This window comes from Pogoniulus pusillus, chromosome 40 (genome assembly GCF_015220805.1).
Source record: "Pogoniulus pusillus isolate bPogPus1 chromosome 40, bPogPus1.pri, whole genome shotgun sequence".
In the NCBI taxonomy this organism is placed as follows: Eukaryota; Metazoa; Chordata; class Aves; order Piciformes; family Lybiidae; genus Pogoniulus; species Pogoniulus pusillus.
This window is the reverse complement of record NC_087303.1, coordinates 2,123,677-2,147,327: the sequence shown is the minus strand read 5'-3', so window position 1 is coordinate 2,147,327 and position 23,651 is coordinate 2,123,677. Positions and strand designations below refer to the sequence as shown.

Sequence of the window (23,651 nt, the reverse complement as noted above, 5' to 3'; positions counted from 1 at the left end):
GCCCTGGCAGCACCCGGGGGCAGGCTGAGCCCTGGCAGCACCCAGGGGCAGGCTGAGCCCTGGCAGCACCCAGGGGCAGGCTGAGCCCTGGCAGCACCTCACGAACAGCTGCGCTGCTGCCTGGCAGGCTGCAGTACGCATGTCACCGCCTCTCCCCTTCCTCCTCCCTCCTCCTCCTCCTCCTCCTCCTCTCCCAGGGATGCTGTGGCAACACTTCAAGGTCAGGCATTGTTGCTGCCTGACCTTGGGGCTGGTTGTTGCTGGTGCCTTTGCTCTGGCCCTGGCTCAAGAGGCAGGAGGAGCTTGGGGGAGTGGGGGAGCAAGGAGCAGCTGTGCCGCACTGGTTCCTGCACTCCTCTCACTCCTGCAGCAAGCAGCAATTTGTGGCTGAGCAGCAGAAACCTTCAGCAGCTGCCTGAGCTCCCTCCCCAGCCACTTCCAGCTCTCAGGGACATCCCTGGCACTGGGCTTGGGGTGGTGGAGGAGGAGGAGGGAGGAAGGCACCAAAAAAACCCTCCTCAGAGTTCTGTTTTCTTTCCCTTTGTTGTTTCTCACCACTGGGGAAGAAAGGGAGGAAGGAGCAGCCCAGAAAGCTTCCTCCTGAGATGTGTTTTTGGGGGGGGGGGTGGGGGATGGGGAGGGCTTTGCAGCCACAGGGGGTGGGAGAATTTTGCCAAGTGAAGCATCTTTAAGGCTTGGATCTGCTGGGGGGGGGTGGGGAATGGGGGTTGAGGTTTAATCACCTCCAGCTTCCCACTGGGGGCAGGTCCCCAGCTGCCTGACCCCACTGCTAAGTGGGTATGAAGCAGCAGCAGCAGCTAAGGAGAGCCCTGGGCAGGGGGGGGAAGGCTGAGCTCAGCAGGCAGGTGTTGAGGGGGGGGGGACAGGGGGAGGGGAGCTTGCTGGAGGCCACCACAGCCACCTGTGTCCCCTGGGGTCTTGTGTTAGCTGCAGGCTTGGCCTCCAGCTGCTTCCCACCTCCCCCCACTGCTCTCTCCCCAGACTAGAAGTGCCAGGGCCCTGTTTGGTTCCCTGCCTGTGCCCAGCTGCCAGCCTCCACCCCAGGGCTCAGCTCCTCTCCAGCCCTTGGCCAAGGAGTTGGGGGAGCTGCAGCCAGAGCCCCAACTGCTGGGGGATGGAGGAGGTCTGAGGGGAGGATGGAGAAGGTCAGAGGAGGGGATGGAGGAGGTCAGAGGGGAGATGGAAGAGATCAGAGGGGAGATGGAAGAGATCAGAGGGGAGATGGAAGAGATCAGAGGAGGGATGGTGGAGATCAGAGGGGAGATGGAGATCAGAGGAGGGGAAAGGAGGAGATCAGAAGGGAGATGGAAGAGATCAGAGGAGGGGAATGGAGGAGATCAGAGGAGGGGATGGAGGAGATCAGAAGGGAGATGGAAGAGATCAGAGGAGGGGAATGGAGGAGGTCAGAGGAGGGGATGGAGGAGATCAGAAGGGAGATGGAAGAGATCAGAGGAGGGGAATGGAGGAGATCAGAGGAGGAGATGGAGGAGGTCAGAGGAGGGGATGGAGGAGATCAGAGGAGGGGATGGAGGAGGTCAGAGGAGGGGATGGAGGAGATCAGAGGAGGGGATGGAGGAGGTCAGAGGAGGGATGGTTGAAATCAGAGGGGAATGGAGGAGATCACAGGAGGGATGGAGGAGGTCAGAGGGGAGATGGAGGTCAGAGGAGGGGAATGGAGGAGATCAGAGGGTGGAATGAGCAGCTAAGAGAGCTGGGGTGGCTCAGGCTGGAGGAAGGGAGGCTGAGAGAGACTTCACTGATCTCAACAGCTCCCTGAGAGGAGGCTGGAGCCAGGTGGGGGCTGTGCTCTGCTGCCTAGGAGCAAGGCATGAGGGGAAATGGCTTTAAGTTGCCCCAGGGGAGATTTAGGTTGGACAGGAGAAGACATTTCGTGACTGGAAGGGTTCTCAGAGCCTGGCACAGGCTGCCCAGGGAGGTGCTGGAATTGCCACCCCTGCAGAGGGGTTCCAAAGGTGCAGAGAGGTGGTGCTGAGGGCCAGGGCTTAGCCCCAGCCTTGGTGGAGCCAGAGAATGGTTGCAGTGGATGATCTGAAAGCTCTTTTCCAACCCAGATGTCTCTGAGATGACTCTCTGGGCTTGTGCCACCTTGCCAGGGAGGTGGTTTGCTGCTGCTGGGCACCCCAGGACCTGCTCTCCTCCTGCCCCTGGCATCCCTTATCTGGCTGGGACAGGGCAGTGGCAGGTGGAGGCTGCAATGTGGAGCTCTCCAGGCATGGCTTTAGGGGCAGGGGGGTTGCTGCATGGCTGTGGTTGTTGGATCCTGCTGTTGGAGAGGAGCAGCAGTTCTTGGGGGGGTGGTGGAGGTGGTGCAGAGGGGCCCAGGAGACTGAGCTGTGCCCTGGCACTGTGTCCTCTGCTGCCTTCCTCTTGTCTGTGGGTCCTGCTGCTGCCACCACTCTGCTCCATCCTCCTGCCCCTGGCATCTGTGGTCTGAGCCAGCCCTGCTCAGCTCACAGCTGGCTCAGGTTGTGTGCTCTGTGGGCATCGTTGCTTTGCTGGTGCCCAGAGTGCCTCAGCTGGGCAACTTGGTGCCCATCCACCTCCCCATCACCTGAACCAGCCCCACCTGACAGCCACCACCAGCCCAAAGCCACCTTCTGGGTGCCCATCCACCTCCCCATCACCTGAACCAGCCCCACCTCACAGCCACCACCAGCCCAAAGCCACCTTCTGGGTGCCCATCCACCCCCTAATCACCTGAACCAGCCCCACCTCACAGCCACCACCAGCCCTAGGGTGACCCAAAGCCACCTTCTGGGTGCCCATCCACCCCCTAATCACCTGAACCAGCCCCACCTGACAGCCACCACCAGTCCTGGGGTGACCCAAAGCCACCTTCTGGGTGCCCATCCACCTCCCCATCACCTGAACCAGCCCCACCTCACAGCCACCACCAGTCCTGGGGTGACCCAAAGCCACTTTCTGGGTGCCCATCCACCCCCTAATCACCTGAACCAGCCCCACCTGACAGCCACCACCAGTCCTGGGGTGACCCAAAGCCACTTTCTGGGTGCCCATCCACCCCCTAATCACCTGAACCAGTCCCACCTCACAGCCACCACCAGTCCTGGGGTGATTCACAGCCACCACCAGCCCTAGGGTGACCCAAAGCCACCTTCTGGGTGCCCATCCACCCCCTAATCACCTGAACCAGCCCCACCTCACAGCCACCACCAGCCCTGGGGTGACCCAAAGCCACTTTCTGGGTGCCAGCCTCTCTGGGGCAGGAGCTTCTCAGCTTGGAGGGGAGAGGACTTCAGGGGCACATCCCTGGACCTCCTGTGGGGAGGCTCCAATTGCTCCCCCGGGATGCAGCACTGAGGTCCGGGGGCTCCTGCTGTGTTAATGGGGTGGGCTGGCTGCTGGCTGGCACTCGTGGGCTGGAGGAGGGGGGGGAGGGAGTGAGGGCAAAGCCTCAGAGGAGCTCTTTTTGGTCTTCAGAAGAAGATCAGAGAGGCTCCAGCAAAAGCTGGTGGGAAAAAAGGGACTGGGAGGTGGAAAGGAGGAAGCAGCAGGGGGGAGGGGGAGGCTGTGGCAGCCACCTCGGGCTGGCCCTGCGCAGCTTCGGCCCCAGCAGCAGGCACAGGATCGTGGAACCGTTTGGGTTGGAAGAGACCTTTCAGGGCGTGGAGCCCAACCCTGAACTCAGCACTGCCAGGGCAGCCCCAGACCATGCCCCTCAGCACCGCTGCTCCATGGCTCCCCTCCTGTTTCCCTCCCCTCCTGTTTTCCTCCCCTCCTGTTTTCCTCCCCTCCTTTTTTCCTCCCCTCCTTTTTTTCCTCCCCTCCTTTTTTTCCTCCCCTCCTTTTTTTCCTCCCCTCCTTTTTTTCCTCCCCTCCTTTTTTTCCTCCCCTCCTTTTTTTCCTCCCCTCCTTTTTTTCCTCCCCTCCTTTTTTTCCTCCCCTCCTTTTTTTCCTCCCCTCCTTTTTTTCCTCCCCTCCTTTTTTTCCTCCCCTCCTTTTTTCCTCCCCTCCTTTTTTCCCTCCACTCCTTTTTAATTCTCCTTCTTTTTTTCTTCTTCTCCTTTTTTCTCCTCTTTTTTTCTTCTTCCTCTTTTTTTTTCTTCCTCTTTTTTCTTCCTCCTCTTTTTTTTTCCTTCCTCCTCTTTTTTTTCTTCCTCCTCTTTTTTTTTCTTCCTCCTCTTTTTTTTCTTCCTCCTCTTTTTTTTTCTTCCTCCTCTTTTTTCCTCTTCCTCCTCTTTTTTCCTCTTCCGCCTCTTTTTTCCTCTTCCGCCTCTTTTTTCCTTCCTCCTCCTTTTTTTCTTCCTCCATTTTTTCCTTCCCCTTTTCTCTTCTTCTCCTCCCTTCTTCTTTTCCTCCTTTTTTCCTCCCTCTCCTGCTCCCTCTGGCCCCTGTGCCAGGGGTCAGGAGATGAGGATGAGAGGACCTGGCAGATCCTCTCACCCATGGACAGTCCCAGCTCCAGCCCAGCCTTGCTGCTGGCCATGAGACTGCTCCAGCCCTGTGCTTTTGGGAGGAAAAAGGAGTCCTTTTGGGGGGCTAAATGCTTGGCTGGACTCACAGTGAGTTGTGATGGGGCCAGCCCTGGGTGCTGCCTGCTCCTGTACAAGCCTCTCAAGCCCTAGGCAGCTCCTCTGATGCCAACCCTACTGCCCATGCCAAAGAGGGACCAAGAGGGATGTCCCTCCCCCAGCAGCTGGCAATATTCAGGAGGCTGCAGAGGATGCAGGCTGTGAAATCTTCACCAGGCAGGCAAAGGCAGGAGGCTGCTGGTGCAAAAAAGGCAGAAAGGGGACAAGCAGCCCCCAGTGTGCCCACCCCCACCCCCTGAGCTGGCCAGGCCATGCCTGAGGGTTGCTATGCAGCATCTTGGCAATGAGGGTGGGGAAAGACTGGCACAGATTGTGGATGCCCTTTCCTTGGAGGTGCTCAAGGCCAGGTTGGATGGGACCTGGAGCAACCTGGGCTGCTAGGAGGTGTCCCTGGGTGGCAAGGGGTTGGAACTGGCTGATCTTGAAGGTCCTTTCTGTGCCTCTGAAGCCCAAGCAGCTCCTCAGGGCAGGTGTGTGCTGGATGCTGGCATCCCAGGAGTCCCTTTCCAGCCCTGTGTGAGCACCATCAGAAGCCACATCTGGCTGCTGGTAGGAGGCTGTGCACATCTGGAGGTGGAGATGGGGGGGGGGGGGGGAGGGAAACTTCTCTTTGCTTTAGTCAAGGGGTCTGGTTTAAAAACCCTAATCCTCTTGGCAGGCTAATCCTGTTAACATTGAGATCAGGATTAATCCTGGCTTAATCAGGATAATCCTGACAAAATGCTGGGCATTAGACACTGCTTGGAGTCGTGCTGCAGGCAGCCAAGAGCCCTGCCTGGGCTGGGGGGCACCCAGCAAGGGGTTGGGAAGGGGGGGGGGGGGGAAAGGAAGGGAGGAGAGAGGAGCCAGGATCCCCTTGGCTAGAAGAGATTGGAAAGATACAGGTGGATAGAATGGGATGGGTTGGAAAGGAGCTCCAAGATCAGCCAGTTCCAACCCACCCACCCCTGCCAAGCAGGGATGTCTCCCACCAGCTCAGGGCTTGAGCATCAACCTGGCCTTGGACACCTTCAGGGTGTCCATAGCCTTCCTGGGCAGCCTCTGCCAAGGAGGTCCCTACCCTCACTGGCAGGAATTTCTCCCTCATCTCCACTCTCAGTCTCCCCTCTCCCAGCTCAAAGCCATTGGCCCTGTCCTGGCACTCCCAGCCCTTGACCAAAGTCCCTCCTCAGCTCTCCTGGAGCCTTTCCAGGTACTGGAAGGCTGCTTTGAGGTCTCCCTGGAGCCTTCTCCTCTCCAGGCTGAGCAATCCCAGCTTGTTCCCACAGGGGAGGTTCTCCAACCCTCTGATCATCTTCGTGGCCTCCTCTGGACCTGCTCCAGCAGCTCCATGATCTCCCTCTGCTGGGGGCACCACAACTGGATAGTTCTGTGTCCTGCTCAGGGCTGCTGTGCCCCACTCAGGGCTGCTGTGCCCCACTCAGGGCTGCTGTGATCTACTCAGGGCTGCTGTGATCTGCTCAGGGCTGCTGTGATCTGCTCAGGGCTGCTGTGTCCTGCTCAGGGCTGCTGTGTCCTGCTCAGGGCTGCTGCTGTGTCCTGCTCAGGGCTGCTGCTGTGTCCTGCTCAGGGCTGCTGCTGTGTCCTGCTCAGGGCTGCTGCTGTGTCCTGCTCAGGGCTGCTGCTGTGTCCCGCTCAGGGCTGCTGCTGTGTCCCACTCAGGGCTGCTGTGATCTGCTCAGGGCTGCTGTGATCTGCTCAGGGCTGCTGTGTCCCACTCAGGGCTGCTGTGTCCCACTCAGGGCTGCAGTGATCTGCTCAGGGCTGCTGTGCCCCACTCAGGGCTGCTGTGCCCCACTCAGGGCTGCTGTGCCCCACTTCAGGCATGCTCCCTGGGATGGATTTCCAGCCAGCCTGGAGGTGAGGAGGTGTCTGCTGGGGAAGTGTCTCATTACCTGGGCTCTGCTCCTCTTACCAAGCAGCCAGCAGCTCCTCCCCACCTCGCTCTCTGGGAGCAGCAATCATTCAGGCAGGGCAGGATCCCTTGGGAAGAGGCAATGGAGCCCTTCAGGGTGTGCCAGTGTTGGTCTGCCTGGACTGGTGTGAGCTGGGCAGGCCTGGAGGGATCTCGGAGAGGTTCTCCAGACACCAGAGGGAGTTCGTTTTGCAAAGCTCCACTGCCCCACACCCTCACCGCCCTCTCCAGAGCCCCTCCAGCTGCTCCTGGTGCCCAGGAGGGGACAGAGGTGCTGGAGTCTCATCCCAGTATCGAGGAAAGGGGGGAAAGGGAAAGGGAAAAGGGGAAGAGAGGAAGGGGAAGAGGGAAAAGGGAAGACAAAGAGAAGAGAGAAGGGAAGAGGAAGAGAGAAAGAGGGGATAGGGAAGGGAAAGGAAGGGGAAAGGAAGGGAAGGGGAAGAGGAAAAGGAGAAGAGGGAAGGGAAGGGGAAAGAGAGGGAAGGGGAAGGGGAAAAAGAGAAGAGGGAAGGGAAGGGGAAAGAGAGGGAAGGGGAAGAGGAAAAAGAGAAGAGGGAAGGGAAGGGGAAGAGGAAAAAGAGAAGAGGGAAGGGAAGGGGAAAGAGAGGGAAGGGGAAGAGGAAAAAGAGAAGAGGGAAGGGAAGGGGAAGATGAAAAAGAGAAGAGGGAAGGGAAGGGGAAAGAGAGGGAAGGGGAAGAGGGAAAGGAGAAGAGGGAAGAGAAAAGAGTGGGAAGGGGAAGAGGAAAAGTAGAATAGGGAAGGGAAAGGGGAAGGAAGGAGAAGAGGAAAAGTAAAATAGGGAAGGGAAGGGAAGGGAAGGGAAGGGAAGGGAAGGGAAGGGAAGGGAAGGGAAGGGAAGGGAAGGGAAGGGAAGGGAAGGGGAGAGCTAAGTGATGCTGTGGTGGGATCAGGCAGGCAGAGACGTGGGCTGGGGGGAGCTTTCCAGGAGGGGTACCTGAGCACTCTCCCTCCCTGGGCTCTGTTTCTTTAAGAGCTCTCAGAGCTGCTGTGAGAAAATAAAATTAAAGGAGCCAAAAAAGAGCAGGGAGGGGAAAAGGCTCAAATTCCAATGAAACTTTTCCTTGGAGATGCTGCCAGGAGCAGAGCTGCAGGAGGGCAGCACAGATGTTGTTTGTCTCCCTCCCAGCTTTGCTAACAGCTTTATTCACTCCTGACCCTCCCTGCCTGGCAGCACAGAGCTGAGCAGCTCAGGCTCCAGCCCACACCCCCCCCCCTAGACATCCCCCTCCCATCCTTGCTCTCCCCAGGGGGTCTCCCAGACCCATTTGCTGCATCCTTTGCTTTTCCAGTGCCCAGGCATTGGCAGCATCCAACGGGAGAGGTTTTCCCTGGCGCTGAGCATCCCTGGCACATCTCTCTGAGGGTGGATGGAGGAGGTTTGGCTCTGTCTCAGAGCATCCCAGTGGAGGCCTGGAGATGGAGGCTACACCTGCAGAATCCATGGAAAGGCTTTTCCAGGTGTTGGGAAGGGCAAAGAGATCACATCCACTGCTTCTGTTCTTCCCCAGCCTTTGGTTGCTGAGATCTGTTTAGCCAGGGACTGATGTGGACTGGGAGCAGAGGTCTGGGTCAGGCTTACAGAGATGCTTCCCTTCAGCTCTGGCTGGTGGATGTTGATTGTCCCTGCTTGCAGTAGTGTCTCTGTGCTGCCCAGGAGGGGTTGTGCCCTCTAGCTCCAGTGAGCCAAAGGCTGGGAATTCAGGGCAGGAGGGGATGTGCATGGAGGCAGGGGGAGGGAGGCAAGTAATGGCAGAGGGGTGGAGAGGGATGATGGAGAGGAAGGGTCTGAGAAGCATCAGGCAGGGATGGAGAAGGATGATGGAGAGGAAGGGTCCAGGAAGCATCAGGCAGAGATAGAGAAGGATGATGCAGAGGAAGGGTCCAGGAAGCATCAGGCAGGGATAGAGAAGGATGATGCAGAGGAAGGGTCCAGGAAGCATCAGGCAGGGATAGAGAAGGATGATGCAGAGGAAGGGTCCAGGAAGCATCAGGCAGGGATAGAGAAGGATGATGCAGAGGAAGGGTCCAGGAAGCATCAGGCAGGGATAGAGAAGGATGATGAAGAGGAAGGGTCCAGGAAGCATCAGGCAGAGGTGGAGAAGGATGATGGAGAGGAAGGGTCCAGGAAGCATCGGGCAGGGATAGAGAAGGATGCTGGAGAGGAAGGGTCCAGGAAGCATCAGGCAGAGGTGGAGAAGGATGCTGGAGAGGAAGGGCCCAGGAAGCATCAGGCAGGGATGGAGAAGGATGCTGGAGAGGAAGGGTCTGAGATGCATCCAGTAGGACCCCCATTGGAGGGGATCTCATTACCCTTTCCCATGGGATCCTCCCAAGGGATGCTGTGCAGGAGATGATGCAAGAAGGTGCAGCAGCTCAGTCTGGTCCCACAGGGAGAGCCTGGGGTGGCTCAAGCAGCCACAGCAGCACTGCTGGGACCTCCTTCTCCACTGCCAGCAGCAGGGCTGGAGGCTGCCCTGGGTGGGAGATGTTTCTCCTCCTCCCCAGCCCGTGGTGATGCTGAGCTCCTGTGCCCACCCTGAGAGCCCAGCATGGCACCAGATGGGACCCGTGGTCAGATGCTGGATTAAATGATGAGAGGGGGGATTAGGAGAGGGATTAATCCAGATCAGTGTCCAGCTAGGGGCTGGAGCTGAGCTTTCTGGGCTTGGTAAAGCATTGATTGTGTTGCTTTGCCCAGGGCTGTTGCCAGCTCCATGCCAGCTGTTTCCCAACCTGCCCAGGGTGGGGTTTAAGGGGGACTCCTGCCTTTATCCCCATCATGCAGCACAGCAGAGGAGATGCAAAGGCTCAGGAAGTGGGAAGGTGGCAAAGTGGCTGCCCAGCACCTTCACAAGGCTCCCATCCCTCCTGGCAAGGGCGATGCCCACTTGGCCCCAACGCTCTCCACTTCCTCCTCCCTGCCCATGGAACAGGATGGAGAATGAGTTGGGAAGGGGGAGCTGGGGGCTGCCACTGGACCCAAGCCTGCAGCAGCTGCCCAGGGCAGCCCAGGCTGCTTTGTGTAGTGATGGTGGAACCCTGGGAAGAGGCTGAGCTTGAGGACAGAGGCTGCTGGTGGCATTAGCACAGCAAGGGCTTCTCCATCCCAGCTGCAAGTCCAGGTCTGTATTGGTGCTTGTTCTGACTGGTGTTTGGGGGGAGGGGAGGGGGTGAGAGGCTGCCTCTGTGCCAGGGTGGGCTGCAGAGCTGGCAAGAGGAGGAAGGAGAAGCTGTGTACCCTGGGCAGGTCTCAGCAGGGCACTCAGGGGCACACAAACCCCAATTCCTCACCCTCCCTCCACTACTCCCTACCCTCCCTCCACTTCCCCTGCCTGCTGTCCTCGTTGCAAATCATCTTCTGGTGGCTGTCATAGCCCTGGGCACCACGGGTGGCTGAGTGCTGGTGGGAGGGGAGGGATGTGCAGAGAGGGGTCAGGAAGATTCGGGTCTGAAGTGGTTGCTTTCTGCTCGGGTCACATCCAACAGCGCCCTGGGCAGGCAGCAAGGTGCAGGGGCAGGGCTGGCCGAGGCTTGGCCACCTCCGCGGTGCCAAAAGCCTCTGCTGTGTCACCGAGGGTGCCCCTGCAAGGGTCAGGCTTGCTGCTTGCCTTAGGAAGTGACTGGAAATCGTAATGAGCTCTGATGGCTTTGAGCTGTGCCTGGGAGCAGCTGCAGAGTGCTCTGCTCCAGCTTCCTCCCCCCCCCCCCGGAGCCAGGGTCCTGCCATGAGGCACTTTGGGACATGGCTTTTAGTGGCCATGGTGGTGTGGATGGTTGGGACTGGATGATCCTAGAGGGCTTTTTGCAACCTTAATGCTTCTCTGAGCCTTTCTCCAGGTGATATTTCTTGGGTTCTTCTTTCCCATCTTCTCTTTCAAGTGCTCTGAGGGAGGTCCAAAGCTGCTCCTCTGCCCCAACTCTCCCTCCAGGATCTTTCTGCCTCCCTCCAGGATCTTTCTGCCTCCCTCCTTTGTGTTCCTCTTCCTCTTCTGAACTCTTCTCCTCTCCCCATCTCAGCTTTTCATCACGACCAAGCATCTCTTACCCATTCCCTGCCCCAGCAGCATGAGTTTGGTGCCCATCACCATCAGGTCCAAAAGGAAAACTCTGTTCCATGGCCATGTCCCCAAAGCACTGCTGCCACCTCAGCCCCTTCCCTTCTCCAGCCTTCAGCTCCTTCCCTCTTCCAGCTCTGAGGGTTCAGCACTCAAAGGTGGGAAGGGTAAATTGGAGGGAGGAAGAGAGGTGTGGAGTAAGGGAGGGATGGATGGGAAGAAGGGAAGGATGAGGGCAAGGAGAAGGGAGCAAGGTGAAGGGAGGGAAGGATGGGAACAAGAAGGAAGGAAAGGATAGGGACAGAGAGAAAGGAGGGAAGGATGGGGACAGAGAGAAAGGAGGGAAGGATGGGGACAAGGAGGAGGGAAGGATGGGGACAAGGAGAAGGGAGGAAGGATGGAGACAAGGAGAAGGGAGGAAGGATGGGGACAAGGAGAAGGGAGGAAGGATGGGGACAAGAACAAAGGAAGGATGGGGACAAGGAGAAGGGAAGAATAGGGACTGAGAGAAAGGAGGGAAGGATGGGGACAAGGAGAAGGGAAGGATGGAGACAAGAAGGGAGGAAGGATGGGGACAAGGAGAAGGGAAGGATGGGGACAAGAACAAGGGAAGGATGGGGACAAGGAGAAGGGAAGGATAGGGACAGAGAGAAAGGAGGAAATGATGGGGACAAGGAGAAGGGAGGAAGGATGGGGACAAGGAAAAGGGAAAGATGGGGACAAGGAGGGAGGATGGGGACAAGGAGGGAGGAGAGCAGCATCCTTATCTAGCCAGGCTGATGTAATGAAGCTGCTCCAGTGCTGACAGCAAAGGGATTGTTGGGAGGCTTTTAGGAAGGAAAAGAATCTCTTAATTGTCTCTTTTTTTAGCTCTGGGGAGATAAAATCCCCCAAACCTCCCTCTCCCCATTCCCCATCCCACCTCTTTTATGTAAGGCTGGCAGGGAAGGGCTGGGGATGCTCCTGGCCCTGCCAGCACTGGCTGGGGGGGGGGGCTGGGGAGGGGTTGTCCTGCTGCCTTCCCCAGGAGGGTCTGGGGGGTGCTGGCTGCTCTGAGTGGGCTTTCCCCTGGAGGCCCAACAAAGGGCCCCCACAGGGCACACCCAGGGTGGAAGGGACTCTGCTGAGGCTGCTGCACCAGCGAGCTTCCCTCTGCTCCAGCAGGCAGGAGGGCTCCTGGGGGCATGGATTGATCCCTGGCAGCCAGCAGAGCAGGTTTCCTCCCCAGGGCAGGCTGCAGTCACCCTGACCTTGGTGCCCAGCATTTGGCCCACCACAGCTTTGACCTCTCAAAGCTGCTCCCACACTTCTCCTGCCCACGGTGCCAGCTGCCAGCAGACCTCCCCCACATCCCTACCCCGTGGCCTTGGGTGGGTTTTGGTTTGCTTTGTTCTGTCACTTGTTACTAGTGAGAAGAGACCAACCCCAGCCTGGCTGCAGCCTCCTCTCAGGGAGCTGTAGAGAGTAAGGAGGTCTCCCTCAGACTCCTTTTCTCCAGGCTGAACCCCCACCCCAGCCCCCTCAGCTGCTCCTCCCCAGTTTCCAGACCCTTCCCCAGCTTTATTGCCCTTCTCTGGACACTCTCCAGCCCCTCAAGGTCCTTCCTGGACCAAACATAGAGGAGAGAAGATTCAGTCTCCCATCATCTCCTTCTCCCTGCAGTTCCCTCACCCACTACAAACCTCCCTGGACCCTCATGAGGCTGGGATGGGGAGAAGAAGGGAAGGATGAGGGCAAGGAGAAGGGAGGAAGGAGAAGGGAAGGACTCTTGGCCCAAGGGATTCTTCTTGGCTCTGTTCTGCTCAGACCTCACCTCCAACCCTGCCTCCATCTCTGGTGTTCCCAGCAGGAGAAGGGCACAGAGCTGCTGGAGTGAGGCCACAAAGCTGAGCCCAGGGCTGGAGCAGCTCTGCTGTGAGCACAGGCTGAGGGAGCTGGGGAGGAGAAGGCTCCAGGGGCAGCTGAGAGCTGCTGCCAGTGCCTGGAGGGAGCCTGCAGGGAGGCTGCAGAGAGACTTCTGCTGAGGGGGTCTGGAGCCAGCCCAAGGGGGAATGGTTTGGAGCTGAGGCAGAGCAGGGTGAGAGTGGAGCTGAGGCAGAAGCTGAGTGTGAGGGTGGTGAGAGCCTGGCCCAGGCTGCCCAGGGAGGCTGTGGCTGCCTCCTGCCTGGGGGTGTTCAAGGCCAGGATTAGATGAACCTTTGAGCAACCAGGGCTAGTTGAGAGCTGTCCCTGCCCAGGCTGAGGAGGTTGGAGCTCAGATGATCTCTGAGCTCCCTTCCAACCCTGAGCCATCCTGGGATGCTCTTCCCCCCCTCTACTCCCAGCTCCACTTCCCTCCATTCCCATTCTTGGTAGGAAGAGGTTGAAGCTCTTCCCTGCCAGCATCCTTTGAGCTAAGACAACAACAAACCCAAGCAGCCAATTTTCCAGCAATTAGCTCCAGCCAGAACATTTCAAGTCCTGGGAAACTCCTCCCCATAGGATTAATTAAATCTTCCAATTAATGTCTAATTTAAATGATGCTGATGATGCCTGGGATCATTTCCTATTGATTTAGCCTTTTTTTTCCCCCCCTCCTCCCTTTTATCCTTGTTTTCCTTCTCTTCTTTTTGTCTTTGCTCTTCCAATGGAGCTGTTCTCCCTTCCCTGCTGCCTTCTCCTCACCCCAGGAGTTGTTTGTTCTCCCACTTTGATTTCCTGAGGTTTTCAACGTGGCTGGAAAATCAGATTTGGGTTCTATGAAAGAACCCAGCAGGCTGGCAGAGAGCTCCAAGCTCCCCCAGCCCAACCTAGCACCCAGCCCTGCCCAACCAACCACACCATGGCACTCAGTGCCCCAGCCAGGCTTGGCCTCAACACCTCCAGCCATGGGCACTGCACCACCTCCCTGGGCAGCCCATTCCAGTGCCAATCACTCTCTCTGCCAACAACTTCCTCCTCACATCCAGCCTGAGCCTGCCCTGCCACAGCTTCAGCCTGGGTCCCCTTCTGCTGCTGCCTGCCTGGCAGCAGAGCCCAACCCCACCTGGCTACAGCCTCCCTGCAGGCAGCTGCAGGCAGCAATCAGCTCTGCCCTGAGCCTCCTCTGCTGCAGGCTGCACCCCCCCAGCTCCCTCAGCCTCTCCTCACAGGGCTGTGCTCCAGGCCCCTCCCCAGCCTTGCTGCCCTGCTCTGGGCACCTGCCAGCACCTCAGCAGCTCTCTGCAGTGGAGGAGCCCAGAGCTGGGCACAGCACTGCAGGGGTGGCCTGAGCAGTAGTAAACAATGGGAGATGCTCCCCAGACCCCATCCCAAGGCATTCCCTGGGCTCAGAGCTGTGCCAACCAGTGGGAGATGCTCCCCAGACCCCATCCCAAGACATTCCCTGGGCTCAGGGCTGTGCCAACCAGTGGGAGATGCTCCCCAGACCCCATCCCAAGGCATTCCCTGATCCCACAGCTGTGCCAAATGGCAAGACCCAGGCGCAGGGCTCAGCACCCAGCATCCAGAACCTTTCAGAGCAGCACAGGATGGATTGGGTTGGAAGGAATCTTCAAGCTCATCCAGTCCCAACCTCCCTGGGACACCTCCTACCAGCCCAGGGATGCTCAAGGCCTCATCCAACCTGGCCTTGAACACTCCTCCAAGGAGGTGGCATCCACAGCCTCCCTGGGTAACCTGTGCCAGTGCCTCCCCACCCTCACTGCCATGGATTTCTCCCTCCTCCCCAGCCTCAGTCTATCCTTAGCTTCAACCCTCTGACTTCCAGCAGCCCTGTGCTCTGCCTTGACTTCTCCACTGGCCTCTATTCCATTCCTGGGAGCTCTTTGTGCCACAGCTTGGGCTTGAAGCAGTGCTGGATGCTCCTGCCCACCTCCAATTGGACCCCCTGGCACATTCCATTTTCCCTGCCAGAAACTCAGAGCTGGCTTTTGGGGCTGGGGTTTTTTTTTCTTTCCCTCCCTCCCCCCCACTCTCTCCAAGCTCACACAAACCATAAACCTTGCTGCTGCTTGGCTTCCAGCACCAGCCAGGCATTTATGTTCCCCAGGAGCTGCTTGAGTGGAGTAATGGATGTGTAACCTCCAGGAATTGCAAAGGTTATTCCAGCTGCTTGCAGGCTCTCACCAGCTAGCTAGGGCTGGATTTATTTGGAGGGGAAGGAACTCAAAGGCACCTACAATGGCTGGTGTGATGCCAGCCTGGGCTGGAAAAGGTGAGCAAGGAATTGCAGGAGGCAAAGAGAAGCTGTGGATGGGTTGTTGGAGGTGCCCAGAGCAGTGGCAGTGTTGGTTGGTAGCCCAAAGAGACATCCATGGCCTGGGCTGATCCCCAGCAGGGTGAGAGGTAGGGCAAGGGAGGGGATTCTGCCTCTCTGCTTTGCTCTGCTGAGCCCCAAGTGGTGGTTCTGGAGCCCCAAGTGGTGGTTCTGGAGCCCCAAGTGGTGGTTTTAGAGCCCCAAGCTGTGGTTCTGAAGCCCTCAGCACACAAGAGGGACATGGAAGATTCTGAAGCATGTCCAGAGGAGGCCATGAAGATGCTCAGGGGCTGGAGCAGCTCTGCTGTGAGGATAGGCAGGGGGAGCTGGGGGTGTTTAACCTGGAGATGGCTCCAGGGAGACCTCAGAGCTGCCTTCCAGTACCTGAAGAGGCTCCAGCTGCGGAGGGACTGGTGAGAAGGGCTGAGAGTGCCAGGAGGAGGGAGAATGGCTTTGAGCTGGGAGAGAGGAGACTGAGGGTGGAGATGAGGAAGAAGTTGTTGGCAGTGAGGGTGGCAGAGCCTGGCACAGGCTGCCCAGGGGGGCTGTGGAGTCTCCCTCTCTGCAGATATCCAAACCCTGCCTGGATGTGTCCCTGTGTGATCTGGGGCAGGAGATCTGCTCTGGCAGGATGAGCTTTGCAGGTCCCTTCCAGCTCCTGACATTCTGTGACCTCAGAGCTGCATTTCAGCATCAGAAGGTCTCTCTCAGGCTGGGAAGGAACTGTTCAGAAGGGCTTGGGGTGACAGGCCAGGCTGGATGAGGCTCTGGCCAAGGGCAGGGTGTCCCTGGGCATGGCAGGGGGGTTGGCACTGGCTGATGCTTGTGGTCACTTCCAACCTTGCCCTGTTCTGTGAGAGGATGAGGAGCAGTGGTCTGAAACTGGAGCAGGACAGAGTTAGGTGCTCCTGCTCTGGCAGGGAGGGGTTGAACTGGATGAGCTTTGGAGGTCCCTTCCAGCCTCTGTGATTCTGTGATCCAGGGATGGGAGCAGAGCAGGGTTGGGGAATCCTCAGCTCAGGTCTCTTCTGACTTCTCTCCTCTCCTCTCCTCTTGCAGACAAGGAGCTCCAGGCACTCCCAAGGCTCCCAGCCTGGCCTGGCTGACCAAGCCAAGCTCTCCTTTGCCTCAGCTGAGTCCCTGGAGACCATGTCTGAAGCAGAGCTGCCCCTGGGCTTCAACAGGATGAATCGCTTCAGGCAGAGCCTGCCCCTGTCCCGCTCCACCAGCCAGACCAAGCTGCGCTCCCCAGGTACCCCCCAGGGCCTGGCACCTGCCTGCCCAGCACCAAACATCTCTGCCCACCTCCCTGGGTGCACCTTGGCGTGTGCTGGCACCTGCCCAAATAACCCCCAGGGTGGCCAAAGGGGTTCAGCTACCTTTGGCCTTGCTGCTCTGGGCTAAGGATGAGGTCCCTGAGCCTTCAGTTAGGTGCACAGAGACCTCCAAGGAGGACCTCGAAGCTGGAGGAGCAAAGGAGGTTCCCTGATGGCCTTGGCACATCTTTGGTGCCAGGTGGGGAAGGGCTTTCAGCTGGGTAGGCACAGAGCCCTCCAAGCAGGAGCAGCAAGGGAGGTTCCCTGATGGCCTTGGCACATCTTTGGTGCCAGGTGGGGAAGTGCTCTCAGCTGGGTGGGCACAGAGCCCTCCAAGCAGGAGCAGCAAGGGAGGTTCTTTGGTTGCCTTGGCACATCTTTGGTGCCAGGTGGGGAAAGGGCTCTCAAGTGGGTGGGCACAGAGCCCTCCAAGCAGGAGCAGCAAGGGAGATTCTCTGGTGGCCTTGGCACATCTTTGGTGCCAGGTGGGGAAAGGGATCTCAGCTGGGTGGGCACAGAGCCCTCCAAGCAGGAGCAGCAAGGAAGGCTCCCTGTTGGCCTTGGCACATCTTTGGTGCCAGGTGAGGAAGGGCTCTCACTTGGCTACACACAGAGGCCTCCAGGCAGGAGGAGCAAGGAAGGCAGCTGAGCAGCCTTGGCCATGCCTTTGGGGGTCACAGCTGCCCTCCTGCTCCCCTGCCCCTCTCCTCCCCTCTCCCAGGGGTGCTGTTCCTGCAGTTCGGGGACGAGACGCGGCGTGTGCACATCACCCACGAGGTCAGCAGCATGGACACTCTGCATGCCCTCATCGTGCACATGTTCCCCCAGAAGCTCACCATGGGCATGCTCAAGTCCCCCAACACTGCCATCCTCATCAAGGACGAGGCCCGCAACGTCTTCTACGAGCTGGAGGACGTCCGGTGAGAGCCCCCGGGGGAGGGGCGGGAGGGGAGGGGGAAGGGGCTCAGACCCTCCCCCCACACACACACCACCTTCAGATCACTGGGGGTGAGGAAAGCCAAGGTGGAGGTGAAAGCAGAAGGCTGTGTGGGTGCAGGGCTGGGATTGGGATGGTCTAGAAGGAGGGGAAGGGTTGGGAGTTGTGTGTGTGTGAGGATGCTGAAGGCTTCGAGCTCTGTGTGTGTGAGGATGCTGATGGCTTAGAGCTCTCTGTGTGTGTGAGGATGCTGATGGCTTAGAGCTCTGTGTGTGTGTGTGTGTGTGTGAGGATGCTGATGGCTTAGAGCTCTGTGTGTGTGTGTGTGTGTGAGGATGCTGATGGCTTAGAGCTGTGTGTGTGTGTGAGGATGCTGAAGGCTTCGAGCTGTGTGTGTGTGTGAGGATGCTGATGGCTTAGAGCTCTGTGTGTGTGTGAGGATGCTGAAGGCTCTGCTCTGAGTTGTGTGTGTGTGAGGATGCTGAAGGCTTCGAGCTGTGTGTGTGTGTGAGGATGCTGAAGGCTTCGAGCTGTGTGTGTGTGTGAGGATGCTGATGGCTTAGAGCTGTGTGTGTGTGAGGATGCTGAAGGCTCTGCTCTGAGCTGTGTGTGTGTGTGAGGATGCTGATGGCTTAGAGCTGTGTGTGTGTGTGAGGATGCTGATGACTCTGCTCTGAGCTCTGTGTGTGTGTGTGAGGATGCTGATGGCTCTGCTCTGAGCTGTGTGTGTGTGTGAGGATGCTGAAGGCTTAGAGCTGTGTGTGTGTGTGTGAGGATGCTGATGGCTCTGCTCTGAGTTGTGTGTGTGTGAGGATGCTGATGGCTCTGCTCTGAGCTGTGTGTGTGTGAGGATGCTGAAGGCTCTGCTCTGAGCTGTGTGTGTGTGTGAGGATGCTGATGGCTTAGAGCTGTGTGTGTGGGGGGATGCTGATGGCTCTGCTCTGAGCTCTGTGTGTGTGTGAGGATGCTGATGGCTTAGAGCTGTGTGTGTGTGTGAGGATGCTGATGACTCTGCTCTGAGCTCTGTGTGTGTGTGTGAGGATGCTGATGGCTCTGCTCTGAGCTGTGTGTGTGTGAGGATGCTGATGGCTCTGCTCTGAGCTGTGTGTGTGTGAGGATGCTGAAGGCTCTGCCCTGAGCTGTGTGTGTGTGTGAGGATGCTGATGGCTTAGAGCTGTGTGTGGGGGGGGATGCTGATGGCTCTGCTCTGAGCTCTGTGTGTGTGTGAGGATGCTGATGGCTCTGCTCTGAGCTGTGTGTGTGAGGATGCTGAAGGCTCTGCTCTGAGCTGTGTGTGTGTGTGAGGATGCTGATGGCTCTGCTCTGAGCTCTGTGTGTGTGAGGATGCTGATGGCTCTGCTTTGAGCTCTCTGTGTGTGTGTGAGGATGCTGATGGCTCTGCTTTGAGCTCTCTGTGTGTGTGTGAGGATGCTGATGGCTCTGCTTCCCCTGGCAGGGACATCCAGGACAGGAGCATCATTAAGATCTATCGGAAAGAGCCTCTCTATGCTTCCTTCCCAGCCTCACACATCACCAATGGGGACCTGAGGGTAAGAGTTGGGGGGGTGAAAATGGTGCTGGGGGGGGGGGGAAGGCTGTGGTGTGGGTGCAGCTTGCTTGATGGGAGCAGCAAGGAGGGCCACAGAGATGCTCAAAAGGGCTGCAGCAGCTCTGCTCTGAGGACAGGCTACAAGAGTTGGAGCTCTGCAGCCTGGAGAGGAGAAGGCTTCCAGGAGACCTTGGAGTGGCCTTGCAGGAGCTGAAGGGGGCTGCAGGAGGGCTGGGGAGGGACTATTGACATGGGCTTGGAATGACAGGAGGAGGAGGAATGGGTTTGAAGTGGCAGAGGGGAGACTGAAACTGGATGTGAGGAAGAAGTTCTTGGCAGTGAGCGTGGGGAGAGACTGGCACAGGTTTGAGTTTGGGGAGACACTGGCACAGGTTAAGGGTGAGTGAGACCCTGGCACAGGTTGCCCAGGGAGGTTGTGGAGCACAGAAGCACAGAATGTGATCTTTGATCACATTCTGTGCTTCTGTGCTCCCCAAGCTCCCTGGAGGTGTTCAGGACCAGGCTGGATGAGGCCCTGAGCATCCCTGTGCTGGCAGGAGCTGTCCCTGCCCGTGGCAGGAGGTTGGCTCTGCAGCAGGGTGGGCAGAAGGAGCTGCTTGTTGCAGGGTGGGCAGGAGGGAGCTGCTTGCTCCAGCATGGGCAGGAGGGAGCTGCTTGCTGCAGGGTGGGCAGGAGGGAGCTGCTTGCTGCAGGGTGGGCAGGAGGGAGCTGCTTGTTGCAGGATGGGCAGGAGGGAGCTGCTTGCTGCAGGATGGGCAGGAGGGAGCTGCTTGCTGCAGGATGGGCAGGAGGGAGCTGCTTGCTGCAGGGTGGGCAGGAGGGAGCTGCTTGCTCTAAGGTGGGCAGGAGGGAGCTGCTTGCTGCAGGATGGGCAGGAGGGAGCTGCTTGCTCTAAGGTGGGCAGGAGGGAGCTGCTTGCTGCAGGATGGGCAGGAGGGAGCTGCTTGCTGCAGGATGGGCAGGAGGGAGCTGCTTGCTCCAGGATGGGCAGGAGCTGAGCTGACTGCCACAGGGTGGCCAGGAGGGAGCTGCCCTTCTCCCAGACCAGCTGCAGACGCAGGACCTGCAGCCTCCTGGAGAAGGTTCAGGCAGGGAGCAAAGGGCAGGGCTCCACCCCACGGGCATCCCACGCTGACACTCCTTTGCCCCCCCCCCCTACCCTCCTCTCTCCTCCCACAGCGGGAGATGGTCTACACCTCCAGGGAGTCCTCTCCCACCCGCCGCTTGAACAACATGTCCCCAGCTTCCCACCTCACCTCGGGCTCTCCTCCGCCCGTCCTGCAGTCCTCCTCCCCGTCCCGCTCCCGCATGTCCTACAGCGGGGGGCGACCTCCTTCCTACGCGGGCAGCCCTGTGCACCACGGCGAGCGCCTCTCCAGCCTGCCCCCCGCCCAGGTGGTCTCCCCCAGCCCCAGCGCCATCCTGGAACGCCGAGACGTGAAACCCGACGAGGACCTGGCGGGCAAGAACGTGGTGCTTGTGAAGAACGAAGGGCTTTACGCCGACCCTTACGGCATGGTCCACGAGGGGAGGCTCAGCATCACCTCCACGCAGTCCTTGGCCGGCATGGGAGATCCTTTCGGCTACTCCTCGGGGGGGCTTTACAAGAGGGGCTCAGTCCGTTCGCTCAGCACCTACTCGGCGGCAGCTCTGCAGTCGGAGCTGGAGGACACTTTGTACAAACCCAACGCTCCCATCTACGGCGACACCTACGGTCCGGGGCTGGGCTTTCGCATGCCGCCCTCCTCCCCTCAAAAGATGGCAGCTGAGGGGCGTTTGGTGGATGTCCAAGCCGGGCAAAGCCCCCACAGCCCTTACTCGGGTCCCCCGAGCCGCTCCTCGCCCGTCCGCCAGTCGTTCCGCAAGGATTCCTGCTCCTCCGTCTTCATGGAGAGCCCTGCCAGCAAGCCCCGCAACCCCAGCTCCTCCGGGCCCCCCGAGCTCTTCCCCGGCCCCACCGATCGGCCCCTCTCGGCATTCGGATCCCCGGGACCGGCCAAGGACACGGAAACGAGGTGAGAGTCGTTAGAGGGGGGGTGAGGGTGGAGGTTTGCTCTGAGAGCATCCAACCCAAGCGCTCAGCAGCAGCTCGCAGTCCCTCCGCTGCCACCAAGCCGCAGCGCTCAGCACCGCAGCTCTGCAACGCCTCCGGGGAGGGGGACTCTGACACCTCCCTGGGCAGCCTGGGGCAGTGCCTTAGGTCTTGGAGTCAGGGAATTGTTTGGGTTGGGAAAGCTCTCAGAGCTCATCCAGCACCACCCTGGCCACCAGAGCATGTCCCTAAGTGCCATGGCCACAGGATTCTTGGACACCTCCATGGATGGTGACTCCCTGAGCAGCCTGGGTCAGTGCCTTAAGTCTTGGAGTCAGGGAATTGCTTGGATTGGGAAAGCTCTCAGAGCTAATCCAGCACCACCCTGGCCACCAGAGCATGTCCCTAAGTGCCCTGGCCACAGGTTTCTTGGACACCTCCAGGGATGGTGACTCCCTGAGCAGCCTGGGCCAGTGCCTTAGGTCTTGGAGTCAGGGAATTGTTTGGGTTGGGAAAGCTCTCAGAGCTAATCCAGCATCACCCTGGCCACCAGAGCATGTCCCAAAGTGCCCTGGCCACAGGTTTCTTGGACACCTCCATGGGTGGTGACTTCACCACAGTCTCCCTGAGCAGCCTGGGTCAGTGCCTTAGGTCTTGGAGTCAGGGAATTGCTTGGATTGGGAAAGCTCTCAGAGCTAATCCAGCAGCCCAACACCACCCTGGCCACCAGACCCTGTCCCAAAGTGCCCTGGCCACAGGTTTCTTGGACACCTCCAGGGATGGTGACTCTGTGAGCAGCCTGGGGCAGTGCCTTAGGTTTTGGAATCATGGAATTGCTTGGATTGGGAAAGCTCTCAGAGCTAATCCAGCACCACCCTGGCCACCAGAGCATGTCCCTAAGTGCCATGGCCACAGGTTTCTTGGACACCTCCATGGGTGGTGACTCCACCACCTCCTTGGGCAGCCTGGGGCAGTGCCTTAGGTCTTGGAGTCAGGGAATTGTTTGGGTTGGAAAAGCTCTCAGAGCTCATCCAGCAGCCCAACACCACCCTGGCCACCAGAGCATGTCCCAGAGTGCCATGGCCACAGGTTTCTTGGACACCTCCATGGGTGGTGACTTCCTGGGGCAGTGCCCAGGGAAGCTCTTCTGGGTAGAAATTGTCCCTCATGCCCAACCTGACCCTCCCCTGGCACAACTTGAGGCTGCCTGACCCCACAGACTGGCTTGGGTTGGAAAAGCTCTCTGAGCTCATGCAGTCCAACCACCAACTCAGCACCACCCTGGCCACCAAAGCATGTCCCAAAGTGCCATGGCCACAGGTTTCATGGACACCTCCATGGGTGGTGACTCCACCACCTCCCTGGGACTCCACCACCACCTCCCTGAGCAGCCTGGGGCAGTGCTCAGGGAACCCTTTCTGGGCAGAAATTGTCCCTCATGCCCAACCTGACCCTCCCCTGGCACAACTTGAGGTTGCCTTCTCTTGCCATAAGACCCCACAGACTGGTTTGGGCTGCAAAAGCCCTCTGGGATCACCCTGAGGCCACCCTGGCCACCAAACCATGCCCCCAGGTGCCATGGCCACACATTCCTAGGTGACCTCCAGGGGTAGTGTCCTGTCACTTGGTGCCTGTGAGAAGAGACCACCATGGGTGTGAGCTGTGCTGCTGCGCTCTGGTGGTGTGGCTGAGGAGGTAGAGGAAGAGCAGAGGAAGGCTTTGCCTCTCCCCCACCCTGGCAGAGGGATGAAGCACCAAATCCTAGGGGGCTTGAGGTGAGCACCTAACTGGAGGCAGAGAAGAGAGAGGCAATGGAGGGGCTGGATGTGGCTGGCGACAGTAGCACTGCCACCTCTCCAGCATCCCTCCTGGCACTTGAGGGACCTGGTGGGTGGGTGTGGGTGAGCCTGGGACGTGCCCTCAGCTGTGGCCTCTCCCTTCCCCGTGGCAGGGAGCGGATGGAGGCGATGGAGAAGCAGATTGCCAGCCTGACAGGGCTGGTGCAGAGCGCCCTGCTCCGCGGCTCCGAGCCCGAGACCCCCAGGTAAGGAGCAGCTGTGGCACCCTGGGCACTGGGGACACCCCAAGCTAGGCCAAGACTGGGGGTTCCTACCCCCTTCCCAGGGGACACCAGCCCCTGCCATGTCCCTAGGAGCTGGGGAGGATGGAGTGGCCTGGTCCATGCTTGCTTCCCCTCCTCTCTTTCACTGCAGTGAGAAGACAGAAGCCACCAATGGTGGGACCCCCCCATCAGCGTGTAAGTGACTGGGGCACCTGCCCCACCTCTGCCCATGCCTGCTGGGAGCCCCAGGGTGGGCATAGGAGCAAGGGTTTGCAGCCCCCAGCCAGAGAACCACAGAATGGGTTGGAAGGGACCTCAAAGCTCATCCAATTCCATCTCCCCTGCCACGGGCAGGGACACATCCAGTAGACAGGGACACCTCCCACGGACAGGGACACCTCCCATGGACAGGGACACCTCCCACAGGCAGGAGCACCTCCCACGGGCAAGGACACCTCCCACCAGCCCAGGCTGCTCAAAGCCCCCTCCAGCCTGGCCTTGAACACCTCCAGGGAGGGGCCATGTGCTGGAAACCAATGGGACACAGCTTCAGGTTGGAAAGGGACCCTCAGAGGTCATCTTGCCCAACCTCCCCTGAGCTCAGCAGGGACACCCCCGACTAGGTCAGGCTGTCCAGGGCCACATCGAATTGAATCTGACCTCGAACGAGCCCAGGGCTGGGACCACAACCACAGCCCAGGGCAATTTGTGCCACCCTGCTTATGGCCAGCACTGGGCAGGGTCGGGGGTGGGGTGGGTGGAGAAGCCTCTCCTTGGAGCCAACATGGGTAAGGTAGGACTTGGAGACCACCCAGCCCTGCTGGGGGGGGGGGGGGGGGGAGGGGAAGAGAGAGACGTGCGTGGGGCCAGCTGAGCAGCAGAGCCTTCAGCCTCTGCTGGCCCTCCCCGC

General features: G+C 59.1%; 1 protein-coding gene across 14 annotated transcripts in view; it reads left to right on the top strand.

Annotated features, from left to right (window-relative positions):
* SRCIN1 (SRC kinase signaling inhibitor 1) overlaps positions 1 to 23,651 on the top strand; it is a 120,852-nt gene that overhangs the window by 73,033 nt on the left and 24,168 nt on the right. For all 14 annotated transcript variants that reach the window (XM_064174511.1, XM_064174510.1, XM_064174513.1 and 11 more), the window contains 6 exons: positions 15,884 to 16,076; positions 16,862 to 17,060; positions 18,534 to 18,627; positions 19,827 to 20,662; positions 22,631 to 22,723; positions 22,893 to 22,936. In XM_064174511.1, coding sequence (XP_064030581.1) covers positions 15,884 to 16,076; positions 16,862 to 17,060; positions 18,534 to 18,627; positions 19,827 to 20,662; positions 22,631 to 22,723; positions 22,893 to 22,936 — 1,459 coding nt within the window. The remainder of the gene's footprint in view (positions 1 to 15,883; positions 16,077 to 16,861; positions 17,061 to 18,533; positions 18,628 to 19,826; positions 20,663 to 22,630; positions 22,724 to 22,892; positions 22,937 to 23,651) is intronic.